The following is a 16,980-nucleotide window of genomic DNA, read 5'->3' as shown; positions in this document are numbered from 1 at the left end:
TACTTAAATAGCTGTCAATATACTAAAACCATTGAACTGTACGCTTTCAGTGGGTGAATTGTATGGTATCTGAATTCTATCTCAATAAAGTTGTTACCAAAGAAAAGAAAACAGACCAATTGAATTTAGCCATTGCAGGTCATCAGTCACCATAATGAAAACAGTTTTAATGGATGGGATGGGGGTGGTGACAGCCTACGTGGATTGGGTTTAAGTGAAAATGTAAGGAGAGGAGTGGTGACACTGAATTTTAGAAAATTTAAGGGGGTTTGATACAGAGAAATAGAGTAGTAGCTGGCAAAGGAAATGGGACAAGTGGTTGTTATATTTTTTTCAAAGGAGAGATAACAGTATGTTTGTATATTATAGGAAACAATCAATAGAAAAGGAGAAGTTAATAATGGAGGAGAGAGGAGAGAATTGTCCAAATGATATTTTTTTGTATGAGGCCCATGCACAAGTGGAGGTACTGGGTTGATATAGGAGTTTAGATAGTTCACATATGGCAGCCTGAGAGAAGACAGAGTATGTATTTGACTACACATGCTGAGAGTGTGGTGTCTTAGTCTATTCAGGCTACTATAACAAAAATATCATAAACGACAGCTTATAAATAACAGAAATGTATTTCTTATGGTTCTGGAGGCTGTAAAGTTCCAGGATAAGGGTGCCAGCATAGTCAGGTTCTGGTGAAGGCCCACTTTCTTCATAGATAGGTGTCTTCTCTTTGTAACCTCGCATGGCAGAAGAGGAACGCAGGCTACCATGGACCTCTTTTAAGAGAGTGTTAATCTCATTTATATCTCATTTATGAGTGCTCCACCCTCATGACCTAATCACCTCCCAAAGTTTTCACCTCTTTCTTTTCATTGTTTTTTTTTTTTTTTAACTTTTAAATTCAGGGGTATAAGTGCAGGTTTGTTACATAGGCAAACTTGTGTCATGGGGGTTTCTTGTAGATTATGTCATTATTCAGGTATTATGCCTAGTACCCATTAGTTATTTTTCCTGATCTTCTCCCTCCTCCCACCCTTCACCTTCCAAAAGGCCCCAGTGTGTGTTGTTTTCCTCCTTGTGTTCATGTGTTCTCAAGTTCTCACCTTTTAATACTGTTGCATATTAGGGCTCAACATATAAGTGTTGCGGGGACACGAGAATTCAAACCATAGCAGGTAGAAAATGTAGTGGTAGGACACCTTCTGGCTGCTTCTGTTTTCTCAGTCAGAGGTTATAAACTGATAATGAAGATGGAGGAAGAGATATTGGAGGTTTCAACTAAAAAAGAGAAAGAGAAACTATGACATTATCGTCTAGGAGAGTGAGGATATATATAATGGGAATAGCCTTAAGGGCCTATTGAGGTTTGTGGTCATGAAATTAAAGTCATACCAGTCTGTTTCTCTGGCCATTTTTAGCTATACTGAGGCAAGTGTGGAATAGACAGAGAGTTGTGTTTAGCCAGAATAGCAGGAAGTGTGACAAAGCAAGAGAAGAGCAAGGAAGTGAAGATAAGGATTGACCATGGATCGAGATGGTTAATTAATTGAAAGAGCTTATCAAAGCAGGTGAGTGAAAGGTGTGGTAGACAATGATATAGAGATCTCAGCAGGGTCAAATGATTGTATATGGGTACTAGGTGGAAAGAAAGTAGTGGTTATGTAGAGGGGTATGCATGAAATTGAGATTATAGAGGTATGGTAGTTATTGATAATGACATGGTCCAAGAAACAACCATGGGGATGATCAACTTAAATAAAATGGAGAATAGATCATTGGAAGGGAGATCAAAAAACTGAAAGGCCAGAGTGTTAGATGAGTCATGACCCAGAGTTGGATAGATGACAGCAACAGTGAAGCATAGTAGGAGACATAGTCTAAAACCTTGTTTACATCAGTAATTAAAGGAAGTCAGAGTGATGTCAAGCTGTGTTATTTTTCATGAAGGATCATAACCCCTCTTAATAGTATCCCTGTCAGAACATGGATTGCTTAGCCCATACATGTAATTTGTGCATCCTCATAGTTGTTAGTATTTTCCTAACTGTGGCTCAGAGGTTTCTGTTGATCATTGTTGTTCTTGGTGCGCTTAATACATTCCTACACTTTGTAAGTTCTTAGTTGAACATCCATGGTGAAGATAGTCAAACTCAGTATTCTTAGATGCAAATCATCAGAGGAGAAAAATCAGTAAATGACAGCCTTCAAGGTAACAGTAATGAAATTTTTAACTTGAAAATTACTTGTGAATAGACTTCACAGTCTCTATAGTCACATGCAAATTATATGCTAATATAACTAGCTCAGCAAACTATTTTATACAATTAGTTGAGACACTTAATATTGTGCCTACTGCCTTACAAGGGTATCTCACTATTTGTCATAGATGAATGACATATATGTGTAAATAGAATTTTGGTAATACAAATCATACTTTCTCATTTATTTGCATAATAATGTCAAAAATGCTTCATCTTCACTTTAAATTAATCCTAATTGGGAGTGATAACAGCTTCTTGTCCTAAGTATTTCTATCAAGTAGTTAAATCAATATTTAAATACACAAGAAGTTCTTATTTTTAAAAGCCCGGCAATGACTGATTTTAATGAGAAAAATCATTTTTGAACCATATGATTTCAAAGTCAGAATGGACAACATAGATTATCTAATGCAACCCTTGGCTTTACAGATGAGAAAATTTCGAGGACCAGAACAGAAAATTTAAACAATTTACCTTATACCACACATGTACATGTTGACACAGGTAGAACTAGAACCCACATCTTAAACCTACATTCCACTGTACAATACTCGTATCTAGTTTATATATTTGTAAGCATACACTTCAGAGTATTGAGTTTTCTTTATTCATCGTGTACCAAATGCTTTGTAAGTAAGGCCTTGGCAGAGGCCTCGATCAGTGCAACTAAAAGAGAAATCTCTTCCTAAAACTATGCACCTGAATGCTTCATTTGGCTATGTTGAATGAAGCCATATTCAGACCTCCTCTGGACCACATTACCACAGGCTTTTCATTGAATCTAGATCTCCATCTGGGACTTTATCTTAGCATAGCCAAAAGACCAGGTAATTTGAGTTTTTTAAAGTTTGAGTTTTAAGTGCCATTTGTGTCTCTTTTTTTTTTTTTTTTTGAGACGGAGTCTTGCTCTATTGCCCTAGCTGGAGTGCAGTGGCTGGATCTCAGCTCACTACAAGCTCCGCCTCCCAGGTTTACGCCATTCTCCTGCCTGAGCCTCCCGAGTAGCTGGAACTACAGGCGCCCACCACCGCGCCCGGCTAGTTTTTTGTATTTTTTTAGTAGAGACGGGGTTTCACCGTGTTAGCCAGGATGGTCTCGATCTCCTGACCTCGTGATCCGCCCGTCTCGGCCTCCCAAAATGCTGGGATTACAGGCTTGAGCCACCGCGCCCTGCCTGTGTCTCTTAATTGTGGTACAGCCTTGGGCAAATTACTTAGCCTCAAAATGGTCTTAAAATCTCAACCATAAAATGGGGAGAATGACTATACTTAACCTCACAAGGTTATTCTATTCATCAAATGTGGTGACTGTGATACAAAAGTGTTTTGATTATTTACTATGTACCAGACACTTTATCAGATGATATAGTTAAAATCAGGTAGTCTTACTGAAAATCAACCTAAGAGCCTGTTATCTATGTATAGATTTTTCACTTATCAACAAGTTATTTTAATATCATGTGTATATGATCTTATTTTTGTAACTTACCTTTTCACTGATAAAATCTTGTGTCCTGTTACCCAAGGTTTTTTGTTGGTGGTGGCAGTGTTGTATATTGTTATTTACTCATATTTAAATTTTTTTATTAAACCCCTCAGTTGAAGTGACTTTTTTTCTTTTTTCTTAATTATTAAAAGATTTTTAACTGTTTCTTTGAAGACTTTTGCTAAGCATTCCTTTGTTTGTTTCCAAAACTGTAGTTTTTCTGTTATTTATCATCTACCTGTGCTTGATTTCTTTTGTAGAATACTACATCTGATTCTTTTTCTTACAACAAATGTTTTTATCTTTCTTAATGATAGTGAATGACAACACTACTTTTCACAGCAAAACCAATGCAGTTTGTTGATAGGAATTAAAATTATCTGATGCAAATGTGCTTTAGACCTCTTGAGGAAAATTAGAGATGGGGGATAGAATATTGATAAGCATGAGTTTCATTTTTTTCTATCATCTCTAAAAAATATTAAACTTTGTCATCAGAAAACAGGTTTACATTTGTGTCATTTGGCCCCTTTTATCCATGTTTATATATTAGTATAAAAAAATAAATTCTTGCTAAACCACATGGTAATATTAGCAGAAAAGCATAAATAATGCACATGGACCAATTTTACTTTTTTAACTAAAGAAAATATTAAATGTTTGATATTTTAAAGGTAAAAAGTAAAGTTCTAGTAATTGTTTTTATGTTCTTTGTATAGCTAATAGTTTTAAAGGCACATTGTAGAATCTCCAAATACATCATTGTAATATAAAAGTTGTTGAAAATATAAGAAAATCAGGCAAAATAGTATACAAATTCATATAATGTGATCACAAAATGATTAGAAATGTACCACTTTTGAAGCATGTTTTAAATACTTTGATAACGTAATCTTTGTTGAATGTTTGGAAACATTAATAAATAAGCCAGGATCTTTTTAACTGGGTTTACTTCTTGCCAACTCCTGTTTTATCAGTGCCTACACTACTAAACACACACACAAGAGTAAACATCCTCAAAAGCAAAGGATTTTAATAACAAACCAAAATTTTAAATGACAATAGAAGATATTTATTTTCAGCAAAAAGATGTGTGTGTGTGTGTGTGTATATATATTACTATAAACATTGCTGGCAAAGAAACATGGAGATTAACAGTACTTAGTATTTTAGAATCAATATCATGTAAATAATTTCAGTTTTAAATGATTTAATCCCATATATTCAAAAATTAATATTCACAATTGATATACCTAAATCTATTGATTGATTCCATTTTATTTGTTATCAAATAGTTTATTTTTCTAGAAATCTAATTAGAGGAATTTATTTTGTTATAAAATTTTAAGCATTGTTGATGATTGAACTGTTTTATGTCAGGGTTAAATAAGAAATTAAGAAGTATTGGCTTCGCATCTTCCTTTTTATTCTCATATCAAAGAACCCCCTATTCTGTGCAATATGGTAAGAATCAACAGAGTAAAAAAATAACCTATAAAATGGGGGAAAATATTTGCAAATCATATGTCTAGTAAAAGGGTTCATATTCAAAATATTAAGGAACTCAAACAACACAATAGCATGAAAACAAATAACTCAATTTAAAAATTGGATAAGGACCAAAATAGACATTTCTCAAAAGAAGCCATACAGATGACCAATACGTATATGAAAAAGTGCTCAACATTATTCATCATCAGGGAAATGTACATTAAAAACACAATGAAGTTTCACCTCACACCTGTTAGAATGACTGTTATCAAAAAGACAGAAGTGTTGGAGATGATTTGGAGAAAAAGGAACCCTTGTATACTGTTGGTGGAAATATAAATTAGAACAGCCATTGTAGAAAATAGTATAGAGGTTCCTTAAAAAATCAAAAAGAGAACCAACATATCCAACAACCCCAGTTCTGAGCATTCAGTCATTTGACACTTATGAATGGAAATATATTCTGAGAAATACGTTATTGGGCAATTTCATCATTGTGCAAACATCATAGAGCGTAGTTACACAAACCTATGTGGTACAGTCTACATACCTAGGCTCTATAGTAGTCTCTTGGGCCTAGCCTACAAACTTGTGCAGCATGTTACTGGACTGAATAGGCAATTTTAATAGAAGTATTTCTGTTTCTAAACATAGAAAAGGTTCAGTAAATAATAGTCTAAAAGATAAAAAGCGGTACACCTGTATAAGGCACTTACCAAGAATGGAGCTTACAGGACTGGAAGTTGCTCTGGGTGAGTCAGTAAAGGAGTGGTGAGTGAACGTGAAGAACTAATATACTAAGGTATACTACGGTAGACTTTATAACACTGTACACTTAGGCTGCACTAAATTTATTAAAAATATTTTCCTTTCTTCAATAAGAATTCACCTTAGCTTCTGTAACATTTTTAATTGATAAACTTTTGCATTTTAAATGAGTTTTTGACTCTTATAATAACAGCTTAAAACACACTTTGCACAATTCTACTAAAATATTGTTTCTTTATATTTTTATTTGCTATTTTTAATTTTTTTACTTGTAAAATTTTTTTGTTAAAAACTGAGACACAAGCACACACATTACTCTAGGCCTGTGTGGGGTCATGATTATCAATATCACTATCTTCTACCTCCACATCTTTTCCCACTGGAAAGTCTTCAGGGACAGTAACACACACACAGCTGTCATCTCTTGTGATAACAATTCCTACTTCTGGAATACCTCCTGAAGGTCCTGCCTGAGTCTTATAGTTAGCTTTTTTTTTTTTTTTCAATAAATAAAAGGAGTATACTCTAACAATAAAAAGTATAGTGTAGTAAATACATAAGCCAGTAAAATTGTCATTTATTATTGTTATGTACCATACATAATTATATGTGCTATACTTTTTAGGACAAGTTTGTTTACACCAGCATCACCATAAACATGTGAGTAATATGGCTACAACATCACTAGATGATGGGAATTTTTCAATTCTATTCTAATCTTATGGGACAATCATTGTATACGTGGTCCATCGTTGACCAAAACGTCCCTATGCAGCGCATGACTGTATATGTGAAGGAAATAAAATCAGTATGTTGAAGATATATTTACACTCCCATATTTACTGTACCATTATTCACAATAATCAACATATGGAATCAACATAAGTGTTCATCAAGGGATAAATGAATAAAGAAAATGTGGTGTACACACACACAATGGACTTTTAGCCTTCAAACAGAAATCTTGTCATTTGTGACAACATGGATGAAACAGAAAGACATTATGGTGAATGAAATAAGCCCAACACAGAAAGATGAATATTGCATGATCCCCTATTATTACTATATGAAATAATAATGGTTTGGGGTAGAATTATTATTAGTGGATTAAAATGCATTGGCTATATTTTTTATCCACTCTTCTATAACCCATAGTGACATTCATCAGATGATTGGCTGGAATTCATTTCATAATCTGAAAGCTTACAGATTTTACCCCTTGTGCAAAGCAAATTGATCCAGATTAGGATTGAATCTACTGCATTCAGACAACAGCACTGTGTTCTGAAAGGTTGATCTGGCTGGGACAAATGTGTGTTAAGATATGAAATAGTCATAAAATTGCCCTTACAGAATATTATTTTTACACACATTTCCACGCTCGTGAAAAAAAAAATCTATGTAATCTACAGCACTTTCACTGAAAATGGAGAAATAACTGTATGAGAAATAGCCAAACTACCAAATTCTTCATTATCTGGAGCTGTATTTGTTTTGTACACAAGAGCATTTTTTTTGTTTGTTTTGTTTTTGCAAGATAGACACTTTTGGGTTTATTGTGGCTGTTCAATTACATGTTTACAGAGATGTACAGATATTTTTCCTGAACCACCTACCATTGATTTTGCACACTAAGCAGTCTGCTATATTTCCTAACATTTTATATTCTTTACTGCTGCATTCATGCTTCAAATTAGATTTCATTCTTTCTTTAGGATATTTCTTCTGCCTATGTGATTGTTTGCTTAGGATCACAGTAAAGCAAATACTTGTGTAATTTTAAGGTCACCCACAGCTTTTGCAGCATTAGGCACTTCAATGTCTATGGAATTGCTATGTTCATGACATTATCATGACATTAATGTTCAGTCATCGCACACAGATTGTCCGTTATGCAGAATCTTAACTTCAGATAATGTAAAGCAGATTTTCCTCCTGCTTACTAAAGATTCTTTGAGATATTTCATAGCATTTGTAAAATATTTTAAAACAATAACATTAATGCTAGTATTTATATGGGAAATAAATTTGGTTTTCTTCTTAAATTCATCCATTTATTGCCTTCTTTTAACAAAGGAAGTGAAGATTATACTCACTTTTTTTCATGTGTCTTAAAAAATCAACTTTTAGAATTGCTATTATTTTAGAAGTTCTTAGAAAATTAACTTTGATGGAAGATGGAAGCTCAGGTGATCAGGACATTGATTCAGGTGTACTTGGCCTAGCAGTCCATTAACTATGTGTTAATTATGTATGATTACTCCTGAAAATCTATATGGCTTCATCTTTTAGGTTGCTTCATTAAATCATTAATTTTCTTGGAGGTAACTAAGCCTGACATAATTAAGTCATCTTAGTCTCCACAGGGTTTTATCTCCCCATGATGTCAGGAACACTGAGCAAGTTATTATAAGGCATTGTAACTTATTCCTTGTATGTATTGACTTTATATTTTAGGATTATATAGTACTATTTTGACATTCTTAAGTAATCTAATAAATGTATGCCTTTTAATTATTTACTTAATCTTTTAGCATAGATTTTGTACTTCCTGTCTAATAACCCATTTATGTATTTGAACCACTTCTTTTACCAACAGTTCTTTGACCCCTGGCTACATAAAGCTGCTTCAGTTTATCCAGAACATCATTTATGAGGAAGGATTTGATGGATCCAATCCTCAGGTATTAAATAGCTTCAAAGTCTTTTATAATTATTTATATAATGCTGTTTTCAAATTCTTTAGGGGTGGCAACCCAGAAGTTTTAGAATAATAAACAGTGAACAAGCTGTTTTCAAGCACAGTACATGTAAATAAGCAGAGCACAAGCAGCTTTAGTTTGACTGTTACTGTGTATTTAGAGTTTCAGCTAAGTTCTCAGTGGAGGCACATAAGACATACACATGCTTTATCAACATCATTTTTAAATATGCATTTGTATCATTTCCGATTAAGTGGCTGCATTTTGAGAATTACTTTTAAATCTGCAAGGTTTGTACTTTTCTATTTAAATTGTTCCTGTTTCTGTCATTCGGCCTTAATTTCAAATTACCTTATGAGTCAGAATTATCTTAGGATTTCATTATATTATGCTTTGTTTTATTGAATTAAAAAATATGTTTTTATTTGCCATATTAAGTATCTTATAACGACGATTTCTCTGTAGCTCTAATTTTTAAAACTTCCTCCAAATTTCCACTAATAAAGATGTTCTGGTTAGTTTAACTTAAACAAAATGTGAAAGATTTTATTTCTACATATCATGCCTTTCAGAATTCTTCCACAGTGATTTTAATTGCTTTTGCTGCTAAATGATTTGCATTACATTTGTATTATTTTAGCAGAAGTATTTCTAAAGCACCATTATTTTTATTGAAGACAGAGAAGCTGAAAGTCTTATTTTTGGCATTAACAGCTACATTTGTGCTTAATTCATGGATTGTTAAATATTCTTGTAAACTTTATTATTATATTTAACAGTTTTTCCATGGCAAAATAAATTATTTTTCAGTTTGTTTTGATTGCCAGTTTAATTGCAGGTTGAAAATACTTATGTGTGTATGATAAAGTACAGACATTTATTTATAGGTGGCTTTTCATGTATGTCATAATTTTTGTGACAGCCTTTAGTATTTAATACAATTTTATTTTGCTCAGTGTTGCTCCATTTTTGGCCCTACCTAATATTTGTGGGTACTGTGTCTTTCCTTTGGTGCCAGTGCTTGTCTGGAGAGGTAAATTGGTCCCTGACAGACACCTCTCCCTACTTGCTGTGGTAACTATGGAAACAGGCATGTCATAACAGTTCCTGTGGTACAGTGTGCAGAGCTGCTGCTCCTGCAGGATGATGACACATCTTCTGAGAGTAAGAAATTTTATAGAATCCCAAAAGCAAAGGTAATAGCAAAAGGAATACACACACACAGAGAGAGATACATCTTAAAAATCCTTACTAAGTAAGCTAGTATAGGAATAGAATAAAACATTTGTTCTCTTAGTTGTTTATTCAACTACGAAAACACCACTATTTTCAAGAAACAATTTTTTTTTCCCCACAAAAATTGATAGACAACAAACTGGAGCTGGTTTGGCTTTCTGAACCAGAGATTCTATAATTACTGACTTTTATGAAGATTAAACAGCGTTCAGGTAGACATTCATATGGTGAATACCAAAACTGTTTTTAAATTAAAATATACCAATACATTATTATAGAATTATACTTACAATTTTATTGCAACTAAAATATAATGAATTTTCTTCTTTAAATTAATTGTAGTGTTTGCTAAATTACTTGTTAGTCCGTGTATCTGTCTCAGAAACTTTAGATGAGTTCTAGAAGCCACAGAAATACACCTACAAGGCACTACTTCAAAACATATTATTCCTAAGTCAAGAATAATGTTCTGACATTGAACTAAATCTTATGTTTTAAAAGAAAAGTTTTATCTTTTTTAAACGTGTTTTCAAATAAACTGAACTAATTTGAGACAACATATAGAAATACAGAATATTGTATACTACCTTATAATTAGCCTTGGTAGTAAGTAAAGTAATGTAGCTAATCTATAAAAATAATTAGAGTGCAGACATTTACAAACTGTGCCCATAATTTCATTTAAGTTGTTATTTTTAAATATCTTAGAAATATATGATAAAAATGAAATTTGACATGGATTTTACGTAGAATACCAGATTAAATATTTTGGATATTCTCATAGGAATAAAACTATTTATTGTACAGCTGACAAGGTTCATTTTTTTAAATCTTATGCCACACAGTATGCCCCATTATTATATGGCATAGCAAAGGAATTGTATATCCTAAAGGACACAAGAGATTTATAATTCAGCCTTTGTTTTTGCAATTACCATTATATTTTTTAAAATATAAATGAAGTATTATGCTCAATTATATTCTGTTGTGCTGGGTACCAACCTCACTTAAATATCTTATCCCTCATTCATTTTTTGGCTTAATATTTTCATTCACTTGATATACATATATCAGTGTATCTGTCAGAGTCATTAAACCTCTGTAGTTCTCCTAATTTCATGCCTAACAGCATTTTTGTTGTAAACTTTTATCTGGTACTTTTTAATACAATAATAGGTAATGAGACAGTGGTTTAAAATACTGTTGATCTTTAGTTTCTGAAATGTTGACAGAGAAAATGATATTATCTTGCTCTCCTTTTACCTTCATGTTTCATTCTAATATCTAGATTTTTTTTTTGTATGTTTCTCTCCCTTTTTCTAGAATGCTCTTTCTGTTGGGAATCTAACTTGTTTGTTATCATGAGATAACAAATTTAGAGATAGCAAAATGAACTTTACATTCTTGCCATTTTACTTAAATTCTGAGGTTTTAAATAATAAAGAAAAAAGAATAACCCATCATATTTTACAGATATCTTACACTAATTCACCAGAAATGTATTTATACTTCTAACCTAAGCCCTGGTACATCTCATTACTTCATATCATTCAAGTAATGCAGAAATAAAAAGAAAACAATTTTTGTGGACCATTGAGGATGATAACATAGGGTGTCTTAGGTGGTTGTCTATCATAAGTTTAACACAATCATTTAAAATATTGAACCAGCTGCCTACGTAGTGCGATCATATTTTAGGTCCTTAGAGTCAGGAAGTTTTTTTCTAATATGCTTATTCTAAAATCCTTTTTTTTGTAATTTCATTCTTATAGTCTTATCCAGGCCATTATATCCCTTCAATTGTATTGAATCATAGAGCAACAATGTTATCTTCTCTCCTTTTAATTATTTTTTTTTTTAATGGAATCTCACTCCGTCACCCGGGCTGGAGTACAGTGATGCAATCTCAGCTCCCTGCAACCTCCGCCTCCCAGGTTCAAGCAATTCTCCTGCCTTCAGCCTCCCAAATAGCTGGGAATAGAGGTGTACACCACCACACCTGACTAATGTTTGTATTTTTAGTAGAGACAGGGTTTCATTATGTTGGCCAGACTGGTCTCAAATTCTTGACGTTAGGTGATCTGCCCTCCTCAGCCTCCCAATGTGTTCGGATTACAGGTGTGAGCCACAGCGCCTGGCCTCTCCTTTTAATTTTAAAATGAAAAAAACTGGCTGGATGCAGTGTCTAACACCTGTAAGCCAAATACTTTGGGAGGGTGAGGCAGGAGGATTGCTTTAGTCTAGGAGTTCAAGGTCAGCCTAGGCAACATAGCAAGACCCTGTCTCTACAAAAGAAAATAAAAGAAAAATTAGCTAGATCTGGTGGCACATGCCCCTAGTCCCAGCTACTCTGGAGGCGGTAGTGGGAAGATCACTTGAGCCCAGGAGTTCGAGACTACCCTGAGCTATAGTAAGGCCACTGCACTGTATCTGGGTAACAGAGAAAGACACTGTCTCAAAAAAAAAAGAAAAGAAAGAGAAAATGAAGTCCTAAGTAATGTGTGTGTCTTGTCCGGAATCATCCATCTACTTAGTTACACAGTCCTGACTGTAATTCTCTCTTATTCATTTAGTAGCTTATGTTCCTTTAGGCTTTCGTCTTCTAACATTTCAATGTTTTATTCATTTTTCTTACTTTCCATGATCAGTAAATTCTGCTTGAAAAAGGAATACACAAATTCAGTTTCATTTGTAATATCAGGGAAATAGATATATTGTGTTGGACTAGTTGATTAATAAATTTTATCAGGGTATTTTGTAGCAATAGCAAGTGATACATTTTAGGAATTTGTTTCATCAGAAATCACATATAAAGCAGCACGCATTCCAAATTATGTTAAAGTCATGAAAAGTTAGAGCCATCTTACTTTTCCCATCAATTCTAATAATGAATTTTCAATTATTTGCACATGCCAGGTTTTGTTAATGTGTTCTTCTTTTGATCAGAAATTTTGCTGAATTTTTAAGGAAAGTATTTACTAAACATTTACTTAGTTAGAATAACCCAAACAATAGAATTTATTATAAACACATCTGTTGTTAAACGTTTAATCACAGTGATTTATTCACAGTTTCATTAATAGTTTTTAAATGTTCTTTTCCCAAGAAGTATAGTCACTTATTGTGACCTTAATGTCGGTAGGCTCAAATTCTAAATGTTCACCTGCTAAATTTTATGAAAAGTGTTGAACTTAAATTATTATTTTAAGAGCAGCTTCAAGAAGAAAAACCAGAGGCAAATGTAAAATATAAAACCAAAAAGTCACGTATCTTTAAAGTTTTTTTCAAAGAAAAGATCAGGCAGTAGGTAGGATAAAATTAAATGAGAAATATTGTACAATTTATAGTTTACTGAAAGACAGAATTTTCTAATACTGACAAGGGGTTTGCAAGCATTCTAGTTAAGATTTCATTATTATCTGTTTTATTAAATATTTTAAGTGCATTAAAATACTTAATGCACTTAAACAACTCTAAATTCTTAGAGTTGTGGCTGTTAAAATTTAGATACAATTTAAAGCTTAAGGCATATGATACTGTTCAGATTTTTCAAAAGTTAAAAAAAGTTATTTTTTATAATCTTGTAATCAAAACAGTTTCATTTATATTGCTTTATGTTCTAATAGTACATAAAAAATTTTAACACATCTATTGACATTATCTCCCTGATGTTATAAATAAAGACAAGAACTTTTGCACATTAATTTTGTATCCTGAGACTTTGCTGAAGTTGCTTATCAGCTTAAGGAGATTTTGGGCTGAGACGATGGGGTTTTCTAAATATACAATCATGTCATCTGCAAACAGGGACAATTTGACTTCTTCTTTTCCTAACTGGATACCCTTGATTTCTTTCTCTTGCCTGATTGCCCTAGCCAGAACTTCCAACACTATGTTGAATAGGAGTGGTGAGAGAGGGCATCCCTGTCTTGTGCCAGTTTTCAAAGGGAATTTTTCCAGTTTTTGCCCATTCAGTATGATATTAGCTGTGGGTTTGTCATAAATAGCTCTTATTATTTTGAGGTACGTTCCATCAATACCGAATTTATTGAGCATTTTTAGCATGAAGGGCTGTTGAATTTTGTCAAAAGCCTTTTCTGCATCTATTGAGACAATCATGTGGTTCTTGTCTTTGGTTCTGTTTATATGCTGGATTACGTTTATTGATTTGCGAATGTTGAACCAGCCTTGCATCCCAGGGATGAAGCCCACTTGATCATGGTGGATAAGCTTTTTGATGTGCTGCTGAATCTGGTTTGCCAGTATTTTACTGAGAATTTTTGCATCGATGTTCATCAGGGATATTGGTCTAAAATTCTCTTTTTTTGTTGTGTCTCTGCCAGGCTTTGGTATCAGGATGATGTTGGCTTCATAAAATGAGTTAGGGAGGATTCCCTCTTTTTGTATTGATTGGAATAGTTTCAGAAGGAATGGTACCAGCTCCTCCTTGTACCTCTGGTAGAATTCAGCTGTGAATCCATCTGGTCCTGGACTTTTTTTGGTGGGTAGGCTATTAATTGTTGCCTCAATTTCAGAGCCTGCTATTGGTCTATTCAGGGATTCAACTTCTTCCTGGTTTAGCCTTGGGAGAGTGTAAGTGTCCAGGAAATTATCCATTTCTTCTAGATTTTCTAGTTGATTTGCGTAGAGGCGTTTATAGTATTCTCTGATGATAGTTTGTATTTCTGTGGGGTCGGTGGTGATATCCCCTTTATCATTTTTTATTGCATCTATTTGATTCCTCTCTCTTTTCTTCTTTATTAGTCTTGCTAGCGGTCTGTCAATTTTGTTGATCTTTTCAAAAAACCAACTCCTGGATTCATTGATTTTTTGGAGGGTTTTTTGTGTCTCTATCTCCTTCAGTTCTGCTCTGATCTTAGTTATTTCTTGCCTTCTGCTAGCTTTTGAATGTGTTTGCTCTTGCCTCTCTAGTTCTTTTAATTGTGATGTTAGAGTGTCAATTTTAGATCTTTCCTGCTTTCTCTTGTTGGCATTTAGTGCTATAAATTTCCCTCTACACACTGCTTTAAATGTGTCCCAGAGATTCTGGTATGTTGTATCTTTGTTCTCATTGGTTTCAAAGAACATCTTTATTTCCGCTTTCATTTCGTTATGTACCCAGTAAAATTAATGTGCAAAAATCACAAGCATTCTTATACACCAGTAACAGACAAGCAGAGAGCCAAATCAGGAATGAAATTCCATTCACAATTGCTTCAAAGAGAATAAAATACCTAGGAATCCAGCTTACAAGGGATGTAAAGGACCTCTTCAAGGAGAACTACAAACCACTGCTCAGTGAAATAAAAGAGGACACAAACAAATGGAAGAACATACCATGCTCATGGATAGGAAGAATCAATATCGTGAAAATGGCCATACTCCCCAAGGTTATTTATAGATTCAATGCCATCCCCATCAAGCTACCAATGAGTTTCTTCACAGAATTGGAAAAAACTGCTTTAAAGTTCATATGGAACCAAAAAAGAGCCCGCATTGCCAAGACAATCCTAAGTCAAAAGGACAAAGCTGGAGGCATCACGCTACCTGACTTCAAACTATACTACAAGGCTACAGTAACCAAAACAGCATGGTACTGGTACCAAAACAGAGATATAGACCAATGGAACAGAACAGAGTCCTCAGAAATAATACCGCACATCTACAGCCATCTGATCTTTGACAAACCTGAGAGAAACAAGAAATGGGGAAAGGATTCCCTATTTAATAAATGGTGCTGGGACAACTGTCTAGCCATAAGTAGAAAGCTGAAACTGGATCCTTTCCTTACCCCTTATACGAAGATTAATTCAAGATGGATTAGAGACTTAAATGTTAGACCTAATACCATAAAAACCCTAGAAGAAAATCTGGGTAGTACCATTCAGGACATAGGCATGGGCAAGGACTTCATGTCTAAAACACCAAAAGCAACGGCAGCAAAAGCCAAAATTGACAAATGGGATCTAATTAAACTAAAGAGCTTTTGCACAGCAAAAGAAACTACCATCAGAGTGAACAGGCAACCTACAGAATGGGAGAAAATTTTTGCAACCTACTCATCTGACAAAGGGCTAATATCCAGAATCTACAAAGAACTCAAACAAATATACAAGAAAAAAACAACCCCATCAAAAAGTGGGGAAAGGATATGAACAGACATTTCTCAAAAGAAGATATTCATACAGCCAACAGACACATGAAAAAATGCTCATCATCACTCGCCATCAGAGAAATGCAAATCAAAACCACAATGAGATACCATCTCACACCAGTTAGAATGGCAATCATTAAGAAGTCAGGAAACAACAGGTGTTGGAGAGGATGTGGAGAAATAGGAACACTTTTACACTGTTGGTGGGATTGTAAACTAGTTCAACCATTATGGAAAACAGTATGGCAATTCCTCAAGGATCTAGAACTAGATGTACCATATGACCCAGCCATCCCACTACTGGGTATATACCCAAAGGATTATAAATTATTCTACTACAAAGACACATGCACACGTATGTTTATTGCGGCACTATTCACAATAGCAAAGACTTGGAATCAACCCAAATGTCCATCTGTGACAGACTGGATTAAGAAAATGTGGCACATATACACCATGGAATACTATGCAGCCATAAAAAAGGATGAGTTTGCGTCCTTTGTAGGGACATGGATGCAGCTGGAAACCATCATTCTTAGCAAACTATCACAAGAAGAGAAAACCAAACACCGCATGTTCTCACTCATAGGTGGGAACTGAACAATGAGATCACTTGGACTCGGGAAGGGGAACATCACGCACTGGGGCCTATTATGGGGAGTGGGGAGGAGGGAGGGAGTGCATTGGGGAGTTATACATGATATAAATGATGAATTGATGGGTGCTGACGAGTTGATGGGTGCAGCACACCAACATGGCATAAGTTTACATATGTAACAAACCTGCACGTTATGCACATGTACCCTAGAACTTAAAATATAATAATAATAATAAAAAAAAGACAAGAACTGACAGATAAAAGTGGTATTCTATTGATTAACAAAAC

At 34.1% G+C, this 16,980-nt stretch overlaps 1 protein-coding gene across 2 annotated transcripts in view; it reads left to right on the top strand.

Moving 5' to 3' along the window:
- ELP4 (elongator acetyltransferase complex subunit 4) overlaps nt 1-16,980 on the top strand; it is a 268,639-nt gene that overhangs the window by 106,850 nt on the left and 144,809 nt on the right. For both annotated transcript variants that reach the window (XM_010358326.1, XM_010358327.2), the window contains exon 6: nt 8,602-8,686. In XM_010358326.1, coding sequence (XP_010356628.1) covers nt 8,602-8,686 — 85 coding nt within the window. The remainder of the gene's footprint in view (nt 1-8,601; nt 8,687-16,980) is intronic.

This window comes from Rhinopithecus roxellana, chromosome 15 (assembly GCF_007565055.1).
Source record: "Rhinopithecus roxellana isolate Shanxi Qingling chromosome 15, ASM756505v1, whole genome shotgun sequence".
Classification (NCBI taxonomy): Eukaryota; Metazoa; Chordata; class Mammalia; order Primates; family Cercopithecidae; genus Rhinopithecus; species Rhinopithecus roxellana.
This window is presented reverse-complemented; position numbering and strand designations above follow the sequence as displayed.